Here is a 13,766-nt window from a genome sequence, read left to right on the forward strand (position 1 = left end):
AGTGGATTTAGACATAAACATGTATAAACCAGATTTATTGCATTTCAGTTGTGTACAAATCATAGACACTTACTGTATAAAAGTTGAAGGTTGTTACATGTCATTGAACCAGGATGAACATTACTATAATAACATGGCATCTTAATGCAACCCTTTAGTGTTGTTTCTTACAGAATTGAGGCATATTGCTAGAGTCAATCTGTAATTAAGTCCTCTATGGCCCACTGGTTGGTTAGGATTCTATTTTAGGTCATTATTACTGTATGATCACTGCAATCAAGAGGACTTGTCTCTTTTGGAAAGTTTTTTTTAAAGAGACATACAATAATTGGTAGATTTCTTTTTAATTTGCCTTTTGAATATATTTTAAACAAGATAAAAGTTTCTTCAAGAAACTGTATTGTAATTGAAAGTTTCACTAATAGTGAAACGTGTTGAGCTGCTGTTAGAGGTAGAAATGAGCTGTCTCTGTCGTAACCTCCCCAAAACCTTATATTAACTCCATCTAAATTCAAATATGGGAAGTAGGTCTGGCCTGATGTGCCAGTGATTCTTCTGTGTTGTGCGATCACTGGGTAGTTTCAGGTTTTTTCCTACATAGGCAGTGTGTCCGTTCAGATGGCAGACTGAAGCATGATCACGTTGGTTCCTGGAATAAGGTTATCATCCTCTCCATCAATCAGAGGGTCCCACTGATTAAAGTTCTTTTCGAGACCTGCAAAATCCAACATTGGGAATTTAAGCAAAATTGTTTATAATTTCTAATATTGTACCTATGTGACATAACAGAGCTTTAAATCTGACCAAGATGGCGCTGCAGGAAGGCTAGCGTTGCTTTGTTGGAGAGGTCTATGGCCAGCTCTGGGTTGATCTCTCCCTTTAGCTTCATAAGCTTCCCAATCCAGTTGCCTGTCAGGAAGGTGAAGTCTGGGAAACTCTGGTGTACTGTACCTCTGAAAGAAAACAGAAGGAATAGATTTTATATGGTCTAAATTCTGTCTAAAGGCTACTTCAAAGCTGCTTAATGTACCTGATTGTGATCATTTTCCTCTGTATGACGGCCGAGTCCAACTTCCTCATGCGGCTGATGTTTCCTGCCCACTGGAACTTTTCAGAGTTGATGAAGAAGATCGGTTGCTTCACTCGAGGAAAGATCTCGTCATCTAAAGGAAACATCCAGGCATCCAGTGCTACACCACATCTGATTTGAGAGGGTTAAGAGTTTCCATAGAAGGTTGTTAGTTGCTGCAAACAGCTGCAGCTTCTTCAGGGGATCTATGATAAAGTAGACATTTTTCCATGCTAGAATTTAAATTTTTACTACCTTATTTTTACAAAACTGATGCTTCTCTATAGAATCAAAAGATTAATATGTATAATAACTTATGACACCCCTAAATGTGTATCAGACATACTTGAACCTAACTTCCTTGCATAGTGCTTCAATCGCTGTTGCTCCGCCAAAGGAATGTCCCATTACTGCTATCCTACACAGGTCCATGGAGTTCTGTTGGCCAGGAGATGTGAAAAATGGAGCATTAACATGTACTTGCATACGTACTTGCCCCCCAGCAGCAGCTGATCCAACTTTATGCACCAGTCACATTCTCCAGGAAGTATTTAAAATTCGGCTGCACTTTGGCAAGTATTAAAACGGTATGGACAAAATGTACTGCCCAGTGTTAGAAGGCTTGATCGGAAGTCTTGCAACAGGATAATGACCAACAACAAAACTCGTTCTCATGTGAGCCCTGATATAAATCCTACTGTCCATCTGTGGAAAGAGCTGAACTCAGAGTTACAGAAAACTGCTTGATAGCAGTATTTGGCTATACCACAAATTACCACAATTCAAAAAAAGTGTGATTTCCATCGGTTTTAGTATGTTTTTATGTATCATTACATTAGTTATAAGAGTGACCATTGAAAGGGGCCATCAGTTTACTCCATGTGCATAAAAGTCTTATCTTTTACAAAACACTGTCCTGCTGTACTGCTGATACTCCCCACTTTGAGATTAACTGAAGCTTACGATAAGGCTACCTCCAGTGTTGTCCAGTCAAATTGAGTTCGTAAAACATTCTGCACTGGTGTCCCTGAGTTGATTTTAGTAAGTTTGTCCAGAGCCAGGATGCATTCATCTGCCCTCTGTTTCACCTGAAAGAGACAAAAAAAAAAATGCGCTAGGAATATTAATCATCACAACATTTGAGAAAAGGCCAGGATGTGGTTTGACCTGTGTGTGGACACTCTTACCTGTTTATTCCTGAGGGGGAACTCACTCTCTCCATGCTGCAGAGCTCTGTAGTACATCCAAACCTGTGCTAGGTTGTCTTGGACTGAGGCACGTGTTTTAGGTACCTTCTTACTCGCCTTTTCAGAATCACTCTTCTCACGAAAATAATATGTGGCTGATGATGACTGATCTCTGCAAAAAGAAAAAAGCGAAAAACAAGATATTTAATACAAAAATCTAAAATATAAGTTTTCTATTTTGCTTCCTTTTTGCAGTGGATCAATGTTGCTGACAAAAAAAAGAACTATTTACGGGTGCTCTAGTTTAGCTGGACTGACCGCTGTATGATCTCAGCCACGCTCCAGCACACACACTGACACACACGCTCTGTGTGGCTTCAGCTGCCTGCTAACAGTCTGTGAAAATACCTCTGCAATCGACATGAGTGGCACACTAACTGTGGCCATTATGTCCATCTCCATATGATCCCCTTGTCTCTATAATGAAAAGAAATGTGATGACCTGGTTCGTACTATTGTCTGGACACCCTTTGCACTTGATAAACAGACAGTGGCTTGCAGGACAGACTACCCCCTGTTATTTTTTGCTTGGTTAACCCAACTAGAATTTCCTCCCACTGACATGTAGTAATAGTTACAGTTATGCAATGTGCATGTTGTAGCCACATACATGTATAGGAGCTTGAATATAGCTCAAACTCCAACAGATTTTTTAGAATTGTCTAGAGAGACACGACAATGCATCTGTTTACATAAATGTCCAGCTGTGTTATTTGCAAGAAAGCATATTTTGTGCAATCACCTGTGTTCCACGGATGCCACGATGAAACCATGAGAGGCCAGTTCTGCACATATAGCTGAATACAATGTCCTAAAAATACCAAGGTGTCAAAGAGGGGATGAAGTTAGGTAGTGTCCCATTATTCATCACTAAACAACATGTCAAAAATGCACTCCAGGTACCTACCTAAATGCTCCCAGGCCATGAGAGAAGATCACAACAGGGCATTTGCCATTTGATTTGAATGGAGCATCCAAGTAGGCTGGAATCTTAAAGGACCCTGAAATCAAGAAATGATAATGACAGCATGTAGACTTTATTAGTGATAATCCCTGCTGTTGAGTTGTAGGTATTTTCTTTGCCGATTTCCCTTTTACAGCGTGATAATACCTTTTTACAGGTCATTTATCAACCCTTCCTCTTTTGTTGTTGTCAAACTCACATTATTGCTGCTAGGTTGAAAAGTTGAAGAAATACGCATGCAAAATCAGCTGATTGTCACAAAAACAAACACGAAGGGAAACCATGGTGTGGTTTTAAGCAGAGTCACAAGTCTAGAGCCTCATGGCACAATTCAAAACATAACAGTGTATTTTACATTGTCATAAACACTGAAGCTTTTGGCATTTTAATCATATAAATGTAGTTACCAAAGAGGTGGTTGAATATCCGTTCACTGAGAGACCTGTTGATTTTCATGAAGTCTGCCAGACCATTAAAGTACTCCCTGCTTGGAACCCAGTCTGGCTTTTCAGCTTTTTCCGTCTCCTGGCATGGATAGTAGAGCCGGAAGAAGCTGCCCTGTTGGTGAGATGGAAATGGAAGTTCACTGATGCTGCCTGAGATGTGATGAGCACTGTGCTTTTAGATCCTTTGTAACACGGCTTTCAAATGTTAGAGACAATATTTAAAGACTATCTAAGTACACATATAAGTATGACTTTATATAAACGTTATATACTATCAAATGTTACAATCTTTTTTTTTATACACAGACTAGGTCAGGGGTGTTCAACCCTGGTCCTCGAGAACCACCGTCCTGCTTGTTTTCCAACGTTCCCTGACCCGGTTGACACTGAGCACCTTGACCAGGTGTGTTCAGTCAATCAGCAGCTAACGGACGCACCTGATCAAGGTGATCAGCAGAGACTACGTCATCATAACCAGCTGCCTTCCCCTCATACCTGTGCAGTGTGGTCCATCATGAAGTCAGTGCATCCCACAGCACTGGGGCCCTTCGGGGGAGGGATCCCAAGATGATTACTACAGCGGTTCCCCATGGCCAAGAAACCCAGCGTGTACCTCCTCTGGTCTGTTGATACACAAACACACACAAACAAACACACACACACACATCTGAATAAATACTGGCCTGGGCAGGAAATGATGGATGTGAAGTAACAAGGATGACAGTCATTACTAAAACGTGACCTGTCCACAGAAACCACAGCACGCGCGTATCTCCACTACTCGGTGCCTTTACGTCTTGTTGGATGAATAAGTGACAATGTGGACACAGATCCAGGCGGAGAGCATGACTCAGCTGGAATTAGCCGCACGTTACTTTCCCACATGGACATCGGTCTGTGACGGGACTGACACCTCACACACTGTAACCTCACAGCCGTTTTCTGCCACTGATCACCGACACGTATCATTTTAACCCGTACCTGGCTTTGCCCCGGCCGTAATGCTTCCTGGCTAACACCTGTACAAATCCTCCACGAGAGAACATCGACCTCAGTAGTTTCAAAACGAGCTAACTCAAACTGTGAGTATCCGAAGTATCGCCTGGTTAACGTTAGCCGCTAGAAAGAGAATTCCCATTATAACGTACTTTAACCTCACGAAAAACAACAAGGCCTACCGGAGACACAGCAGTGCGTTGGCTGCCAATGTTGCTACATCAGTTATGCAACATTTCAAACTAATTTCACTTGTGGCCATAAACGCACCCGTCTCTTGGGAGGGGTTTGACAGGTCACTGACGTTAGCGTTAGCTAGTCACAGCTAGCATGGGAGGGGGCTCAACCGGAGTGGTGGGCGGAACGTAGCCTAGCAAAACTTGGCATCGCTTCTGACTGCTTCGCTTAAAAGTTTTAAAAATGCTAATTTTAAGTACAAATATAGTCCTCCGCCACGCGTGCCTTGTAAAATTGTGTAAACTGATCTATATAGGATTCTTGGTCGACACAGTCCTGTGCGCACGTGCGTCAGTTGACAATTACCGACGATTTTATTCGTGATTTAGTTACTATTTGATCTCTTATGATGAGTTGTAAATGGAATAATTGTTTGACAAATATTTGGATTATGTGTCCCATGTTAGTTTCATTTACATGAAGTTATGCTCCCACTCGTTAGGGGGCAGCAGAGGACGAACGACAGAAAAACAAAGCGACGCGGGAGTAACAGAGTGAGAGGATGCGGCGTTAGCAAAGCCTACTGTCCGAAGCTTCAAATAAATAGAATAAAAATGAAGTTGGTGAGTGAACTGTGCAACAATGAAGAGCACGATCGGTGCTTAAGTAGCAGAGTTGCTTAAGATGGTTATAATAGCCTGTTAGTAGCTCGCTAAAGGCAGCCCGTAATTTAGCTAGCTGTATTATCTTTGTTAATATACAGGTCTGGATGAAACTATTAAGTCTCTTAATATATTCCAATCGTATAATGAGACGTTTGTGTACAGGCACTGCGGGATCACTTCTGTGCACAGCATGTTTTGTGTCTACTACCAGTGGTTAACAGTGATGACTTAGCGTATTCAGCAAAGTCATGTGTTTTTCCTTCACGTGTGTTTCTCTGGTTTTCCGTCACAGTACTGTCTGTCTGGTCATCCCACGTTGCCTTGCAATGTCCTCAAGTTCAAATCCACCACTATCATGCTGGACTGTGGTCTGGACACCACGTCTGTCCTCAACTTCCTGCCTCTTCCTCTCGTGCACAGGTGAGTGTCCATTAGGGATCAGTGGCAGTGTCTTCATTCACACATTCATTCATTTACGCTTTTATTAACTGCTAGATTTGTTAAGTTGATTGTAAAGTGAGTGTTTGTTGGTGTATATGTAACCCCTACAAAGCAGATGAAGTCAAGAAAGTGAGTGAGTTCTGAATCATTTCTTTTTGACCCTTTTAAGTGCAAGACTCTCCAAGCTACCTGGTTGGATTTCAAAAGATGGAACAGTAAACCTGGAGAAGGTACAAGAAGCTGTTCTCAGTGTACTTGATTCAGCCACCTGAGCCACTCTGTGTTTAACAGCTGCTTGCAAAGTCCATGTGTATTATTTTATTTGTTCTGTGACGCAGGCCTGTAAATCTTTACATTTATTCCAGGAGCTGAAAGAATGTGCAGGAAGAGTGTTTGTGGACTCACAGCCAGAGTTCTGTGTTCCAGAGGTAAGAAACCCAGCACCTAGACTACAATACTACTGAGAAAACAAGAATCATCAACTTTGAAACAATTGCTGGAGACAACCACCACTCATGGAAAGCTTTTCCATTTGTTACATGAATTTGGATATGAGCTGTTATCGAGCAAACCAGTTATGCAAAGTTGTTTATTGTGAGCACTTACATAGTTCAAGGTTTTCTCACTATGCTTGGTCCATCTCTCTTCTGTTCCACAGTTGTCAATTCAGTTGTTATCTGCTACATTTCAAGTGGTCATACATATTTAGTCTGAATCTAATTTTCCTTCCCATTTATATCACCCACAGAGAGAACTGCTGGATCTGTCTACGATCGATGTCATCCTAATCTCCAACTACCACTGTATGATGGCCCTGCCCTACATCACTGAGCACACAGGCTTCACAGGGACAGTGTACGCCACAGAACCCACCCTACAGATTGGCAGGCAAGGAAGCATACATATACAGAAGAGACTGTTTTATTTAGTGTATATGTACTATTAACTGTGGCTTCATTTATTCAAGCTGTGCTGTTTCTTACTGTTTTTACCAGACTATTGATGGAGGAACTGGTGAACTTTATGGAGAGAGTTCCTAAAGCCCAGTCTGCCACCTGCTGGAAGAACAAGGAAATACAAAGGTATTCAATTTCTTTCCTTTCTTCCTTTCTGTTAAGGGTTGCTGGAGAATGAGGGGATGCTGTCTACAATCATAGTTGTATTTGTTTTACATTTTAAGTGCAGGCAATCCACAATACAAACAAAACACAGTATCATTTAACCAATCTGATTCCTTTTTAGGATTCTGCCAGGCCCACTGAAGGATGCAGTGGATGTGTGGATATGGAAGAGATGCTACAGCATGCAGGAGGTCAACTCTGCTCTTAGCAAAGTACAGCTTGTGGGTTATTCACAGAAAGTGGTAAGAACAACACCAATAATACTTATAGATAGATAAAATATAGGTCTTTGTGTCCGCCAGTACGTAATGTATACCACATTACGTACTGCTTTGTAGGGGTTACATATACAACAACAAACACCCCTATGATGGAACCAGCGTTTCGCATCTAGAGGGTTTTTTGCAGGCCAGTTATTTGTTAGTTTGTTTTTAGACTAGTGTTGTTACTAAATAGAAAAACAGATTGTCTGTTTTAGTAACATAGATCAGTATAAACTAAAACTGCAAGATTTAACAAATTTGGCAAAAATATCTGTTACTTACAATGGAAAATATAGATGTATCTTACACAGATAATGTAAAGTAAAGAGAGTTTATTTCCTTCGGTTCTCATACTAACAGCTTGTGTTTTTCCAGGAGTTGTTTGGAGCCGTGCAGGTCTCCCCGTTGAGTTCTGGGTACTCGCTGGGAAGCTCAAACTGGATCATCCAGTCTCATCATGAGAAAGTTTCTTATGTGTCAGGTTCTTCTCTCCTCACGACTCATCCACAGGTTGGTCAACAGCAACAGATGAAGTTATATATAAGTATTTCCAGAAGAGATCATTAAATGGGCTTCAAACCTTTACACTATACCACAATCATTAAGCTTTTTCCTTTTTATTTACACTTGTTAGCAGTTGGTGAACTCTATTTACGTTTATTATTATGAGCTAATTCTTAGTAGGTCAGAAGGTACATACTGTCCTCTGATTATTTACTCAAACTCTGTTTACCTTGGAAGCTCTGGAAAGGAAAATCAACAACTGTTTGTGTAGGTGGCTTGTGCTGGAGCTCAGCTACCAGCACCTTCCAGCTCTCCTTCACGCTGCCTCTTTTAAGGAGCTCAACATGTTCAACTCCGGGGACCAGAGATGTTTTGCAGAGAAGGAACTAGAAAAGCGCATGTGCATGCATAAACATTCATATAGAGTTTATAGACAGACTTAAGAGACATAAGAGTTTAAGAATTGTATAATATTTAAGGCCACAGAATTTGATAGATGGGGTTCACGGCACACACATTAGCAAGAGGGTCGAATGATGTGCCACAGTACAACAATCATCAGATGCCTATGTTTTCTAAGGCATATTTGTCTGTGTAAGTTGAGGACTGACCAAATCTTCTCTTTTTCATCCAGCCGATGGATCAGAGCTCCTTAAAGAACAGTGACGTCCTGATTTTGACCGGTCTCACCCAGATGCCCACCGCCAATCCAGATGGCATGCTGGGAGAATTCTGCAGTAATCTTGGTAGTTTTGGATGAACGTTGGACTTCAAACTTTGATAAAATAGTTGAATTTTCCCCCCTTTAAAAAAAAAACCTCAATCATTAATTAACTGTAATCTTTACTCTCTATCTGCCATGTCTGTGCCTGTAGCCATGACAATTCGTGCGGGAGGAAATGTGCTGGTGCCGTGCTACTCCTCAGGAGTTATATATGACCTGCTGGAGTGCCTGTACCAGTTTATTGACAGCGCCAACCTGGGGACTACGCCTTTCTACTTCATCTCACCGGTCGCCAATAGCTCGCTGGAGTTCTCTCAGATCTTTGCTGAATGGTGAGGGGACCCTTCCCAAACCCTTTCTAAGAATCTGGACCATGATGAACTAAAAATGAGTAATGTGTTCAATTATAACGTTGATATTGGCTGTATCTGGTATAATTTCAGGCTGTGTCACAACAAGCAATCAAAGGTGTATCTTCCAGAGCCTCCTTTTCCCCACGCAGAGGTTAGTTTGTGCCGGTAGATGAGCACTAGTGATGGAAAAAAGTTGTCTGACTTCAGAATAGTGAGTCAGTAGAATAGTAGTAGTGGTGCTAGTAGAATAGTAACGGTTGTTTGTTGTTATTCTTTAGCTGATCCAAACCAACAAGCTGAAGCACTACCCCAGTATTCACGGAGACTTCAGCAGCGAGTTCCGTCAGCCCTGTGTGGTTTTCACTGGTCACCCGTCTCTACGCTTTGGTGACGTGGTCCATTTCATGGAGCTGTGGGGAAAATCCAGCCTCAACACCATCATCTTCACTGGTAACTCTAACTGCCTTACAGTCCTTGCTCTTTCATTACCTACACATGAATGAGGAAGCATCTACAAGCTCTCATTGCTTTTCTTTTGTACGTACAGAACCAGACTTCTCCTACCTGGACGCTCTGGCTCCTTACCAGCCGCTGGCTATGAAGTGTGTCTACTGCCCCATTGATACACGACTCAACTTCCACCAAGTATCAAAACTGCTCAAGGAAGTCCAGGTGTGCTGGTGGTGAATATGTAGGAATGTGCTGTGGGTTTTCTCTTTTCCACTTTAGGGTTGAGATTCATTAGTGTAACCTACTAGAGGTGATCCCTGTCTCCTTGCAGCCTCTTCATGTGGTGTGTCCAGAGCATTACACTCAGCCTCCAGCAACTCAGTCCCACCGCTCTGACCTGATGCTGGAGCTGCAGCCGCCTCCAATGCCCTACAGACGCTGCTCTGTTCTCAACCTGCCCTTCAGACGCCGCTATGAACGCGTCTACATACTGCCTGAGGTGGGTCTCGTAGTCGCAGCTTTTTTCCCTCTTTTCTCATCAATTAAAACACCACACTGTATTAGAGCCTGATAAAATTAACATGACTACAAACAGATGGTGAGTGACTTTCCAGATTCCCTTGTGTTCTACATATGGTGCATGAAAAGCTTAAATTAGATGTAAAATTGAAAAGTGTTGCTGAAATCTCCAGACTTGTCAGAAAGCAGGTGGCCAGTTTCATGTCTGATTGTTCTGTTCCTAGCTGGCAAACTCCCTGGTGCCATCTGAGATCAAACCCGGCATCTCTGTTGCAACCGTGTCTGCAGTTCTTCACTCTAAGGACAACAAGCACACACTACAGGTGCGTCAGGAAAATGCCTGTTTTAATGGTTCAAGTTGTATGATCTCACTTCCTTCTACTGACATTTTTTTCTTTTTTACCTCCTGCATTGTCAGTCGATCCCTAAGCCCCCTCCAGTTCCTCCTAGCAAGAAGAGGAAGCGTGTGATGGAGGAGCCTCCAGTGACACCGGCCCCCAAACCTCTGCTGAGCGGAGCTGTGCCCCTGGAAGCTTTCCTGACCACGTTACAAAAGGTGTGGAATCTACATAGATTACCGTGTATTATTTTCATGGAGACCTTCACTCTTCTGTATATGTGAGAATGCCAGTTGTTGATCTCTTTGCTTGCAGCATGGAATCACGGAGGTAAAAGTGGAGGAGACGGCAGATGGGCACATTTTGCACTTGCAGGCAGAGGACACGCTGATTCAGCTCGAAGAGGACGGCACACACATCGTCTGTGACAACAATGAGCCGCTGCGCACCACACTGAGGGACCTGGTGCTCCGCTTCCTGCAGAAACTTTGAACTTTGCCTTTTTTTAGTATTTAAGTGTTGGACTATGGACTGTCCCCATGTTACATATATAACAATGTAACATTTATTGTGTTTACTGTAAACATGTTCATTTTTTTGTAAAATTATATTTTGTATTGAAACATTGGTAAAGAAATGATCGGAGTTTTTAAAGTTGAATGGGAATCAGCCATGAGCATGAACCTTCAAAGACAAGCGATATATTTTACGATCCCTATAAAAACTAACAAATTTGTCTTGGATCTGGACAACTACACATGGTAAAATTGCCAAATGCCTTCTGCTTAGACTCTGCATTACTCTGGGTTTGTGTCACAAAATATTTAATAGGGGAATAAGTTTTACATGGAGCCAAAATACATTTGATAATATTTCAATGTACAATATCTTACAATGTACTATATGGTCATTGCTTCCATTATACACCTGTGTGCACCAGAAGGAGCATTCAGGTTTATCTCAAACACCCCTCACGCTTCCGTCCCAAACAAAAGCAAACATCTACTCATTTAGTGACAGACAACAAGGGGTTTTGTGGCAGTTTTGTTGCGTTTCAGCGTATGCGAGTGAGTCATTTAGGAGGTTTCTGGCATCGTGAAGGGTTTGTTATTGCAACCAAACAAAGAAACACTTTTACTTTTACTGCAGTCTTAGGGCAGTGAGGAGGATTTTAATAGGCAGGTTGAGCAAGATCGACAGCTTTACTCTCTAGAGCATTGGTTGGCAACTGATAATCTCCTTTAGGCAGCAGAAGGCTAAAATTACCAGTGACGTTAATGTTTAGCTGTTAATTTTCAAACTGAGAGCCTGGAAGTCCTGAGCTAAGCTCTTTTTGATTGTATTATTTTTCAAGGTTTTGCAAAGTCTTTAAACAAAAGTTGTAACTGGAGATGAAAAAACACAGGAAGGGCAAAAGAAAGACCACAACTTTCTGTCTCCGTAATATGTGTGTATGTGCGTAGAAATATTAAAGCATCTATATTTTATACTAGACAGTCTTAAGGCAGCTTTTAGATCAGTTTGTTGGTTTTCTGACCGCCACAGCTACCAATCTGTCTGGACACAACAGTCAGTTTGTAGCTTTAAAATGCCCTTGCTCAACTCAACGTGCTGCTTGTTCAAAAGGCTGGTTCTACTGCCCCTAAGTCATCAAACATTTGTTACTGTAGCTTTCAAGATGAGAAACAAAGCTGTAGACTTAAACTGCAGGTAAAAGTGATTTTAAATCCCAGTAAAGACAATTTAATAACTAAACAATCAGTGTCAGTGCAAACTGAATAGTGTCAGCAGGTCAGCAGCAGCTCTGTATCACACTCCAAGCTCTGGAGCATGTTGAAGCCTAACATCCATAACTTAAGATACAGGGCTGCCACCAAAACATGGGCAGTCCTCTGAGTAGGGGGTGAGAAGTGGGTCCATTTTAAATCGGCTGTTTGAGTTTCATGCTCGTCGTCTACTTGGACTCCTTCTCTGCGTCCAGCAGGGCAGAGCGAATGCCCAGCTTCTTCAGCTCCTCCACCAGGTCGCCGTTCTGGTGCATCTGCAGCAGAATGTCGCAGCCTCCCACGAACTCGCCGTTGAAGTACACCTGAGGGATCGTGGGCCAGTTGGAAAAGACCTTGACTCCTGGGAAGTTAAATGGTGTCATAGTCAGAAATTGAATGAGCACTATGATATTTCAGTATATGAGCATTAAGCGGCAAGCAGGCTTTTAGTGTGTCAGAAGAAGAAGGCTACAGGTAAAAATATTAAACATGAGCAATAACAGCCACCATAACTACAACAATCCATCTATAACAAATGATGGTAGCATCCACATCAAAAAACAGTGATTGACAGTGCTGACCGAGTCCATTGACTTAAAAGTGGTATGAAAAGTCTCCCATGCATGCTGCAAACAAACATTGTTAGGACCAACTGTTTTTAAATTTTGGTTTTAAGGATCTTCTGCTTATAATTGTTATTTTTTCCCCAACAGACACAGGTTGTAAAAGGAACACAATGAGGTTTAACCTGATCTGATTGTGACCTCAGGGGACCGGTGGATTATTTTCAGTACCGCACTGTGCAGCACGACAACAGCACACTGCTGCCTTGAGTACTGACGTCACACTGCTGTTGCGTCATTACCCCCAACGGACAGAATCTGATCAAAAGGTCCCGCACTTCCTTGTTCCTCAAGATGTGTTGTCACAGCTTTAAAGGGGGAGAAGGTGATCAGTTGAGGTGAGCTTGAGAGTCTCGCGTGCGCATGCTGGTGAAACGTAAGCGTTTGACCTATAAGGTTCCACACCCTTTGGTCCTGCTGCTGGACACTGATAACACTGGAGAACCTCAGTCGAGCCAAAGAACTGCTGACGAAACCCTCTTAGATATGGATGGTTTGAATGGGACGGCTAATAGGAGCACCTTATCATCACATCACATGATCATAAAGCCGTACGGCTAAACGTTAAAACTTATTCTAAGGCGTAAACACATGTTGTCACGATGCTGTGATCAGGTTATGCCCGTTTGCTGACCTTGTCGGAGGTCCTGGTCGTCCAACACGTTGTACGAAGCGTAGTCGTCCACCCCGTGCATCCGGAGGATCTGGACCACAGCGTTGCTAAAGCCGCACATGGGCTGTGCCTTCGTCCCCTTCATGAACACAACCACTTTATCCTTCTTCACCATCTCACCAAGGTCTTTCTGGATGTCGGACGCCGAGCACAGGAGCCGGGCCGAGACCGTGCACACGCGTCCGTCAGCTCGTCTGGACAGAAACGACGCGGCCCCCGACCGCAGGCACCGAACCGTTGATCCAATTAGACTGTTCATGTTCTTTGGTAAGTTAGAAATGGAATGGAAGAATTAAAACAACGCGCTAACAAACTTGCTTCGAAGCAAACGGAAATGGATCCAGTGGCTTTACACGCTTCAGAAACGCAAGGAGGGCGGGACCTGAAAGATGATTGGTCGGCTGAGGTAAAACAAAATCTAATCAGA

At 42.6% G+C, this 13,766-nt stretch overlaps 3 protein-coding genes across 5 annotated transcripts; 1 reads left to right on the forward strand and 2 right to left on the reverse strand.

Moving 5' to 3' along the window:
- Positions 1-16: 16 nt before the first annotated feature.
- On the reverse strand, positions 17-4,343 carry pla2g7 (phospholipase A2, group VII (platelet-activating factor acetylhydrolase, plasma)). Its single transcript, XM_029140293.2, has 10 exons — positions 4,222-4,343; positions 3,688-3,838; positions 3,224-3,317; positions 3,059-3,127; positions 2,257-2,428; positions 2,044-2,157; positions 1,416-1,507; positions 1,031-1,201; positions 805-953; positions 17-715 (listed from the first exon to the last, which is right to left on the reverse strand). Exons 1-10 carry the CDS (start codon positions 4,315-4,317, stop codon positions 615-617), a joined length of 1,209 nt encoding a protein of 402 aa, XP_028996126.1. The 5' UTR covers positions 4,318-4,343; the 3' UTR covers positions 17-614.
- On the forward strand, positions 4,217-10,904 carry ints9 (integrator complex subunit 9). Of its 3 annotated transcripts, none has more exons than XM_029140288.3 (18): positions 4,217-4,347; positions 5,402-5,522; positions 5,857-5,984; positions 6,175-6,235; positions 6,371-6,433; positions 6,754-6,893; positions 7,001-7,087; positions 7,248-7,368; positions 7,765-7,899; positions 8,528-8,639; positions 8,769-8,949; positions 9,061-9,121; positions 9,249-9,420; positions 9,518-9,642; positions 9,752-9,919; positions 10,164-10,262; positions 10,358-10,495; positions 10,593-10,904. In XM_029140288.3, the coding sequence occupies exons 1-18, from the start codon at positions 4,316-4,318 to the stop codon at positions 10,767-10,769; spliced, it is 2,121 nt and encodes a 706-aa protein (XP_028996121.1). In that variant the 5' UTR covers positions 4,217-4,315; the 3' UTR covers positions 10,770-10,904. The 3 variants fall into 3 exon arrangements, with proteins under 3 accessions (XP_028996121.1, XP_028996122.1, XP_028996123.1); XM_029140289.3 differs by lacking the exon at positions 4,217-4,347 and adding an exon at positions 4,669-4,808; XM_029140290.3 differs by lacking the exon at positions 4,217-4,347 and adding an exon at positions 5,096-5,245.
- A 180-nt stretch (positions 10,905-11,084) lies between these two features.
- glrx5 (glutaredoxin 5 homolog (S. cerevisiae)) lies at positions 11,085-13,734 on the reverse strand. The gene is made up of 2 exons (XM_029140305.3): positions 13,301-13,734; positions 11,085-12,404 (listed from the first exon to the last, which is right to left on the reverse strand). Exons 1-2 carry the CDS (start codon positions 13,596-13,598, stop codon positions 12,232-12,234), a joined length of 471 nt encoding a protein of 156 aa, XP_028996138.1. The 5' UTR covers positions 13,599-13,734; the 3' UTR covers positions 11,085-12,231.
- Positions 13,735-13,766: the final 32 nt, after the last annotated feature.

The sequence above is a fragment of the Betta splendens genome, chromosome 24 (assembly GCF_900634795.4).
Source record: "Betta splendens chromosome 24, fBetSpl5.4, whole genome shotgun sequence".
Taxonomy (NCBI): domain Eukaryota; kingdom Metazoa; phylum Chordata; class Actinopteri; order Anabantiformes; family Osphronemidae; genus Betta; species Betta splendens.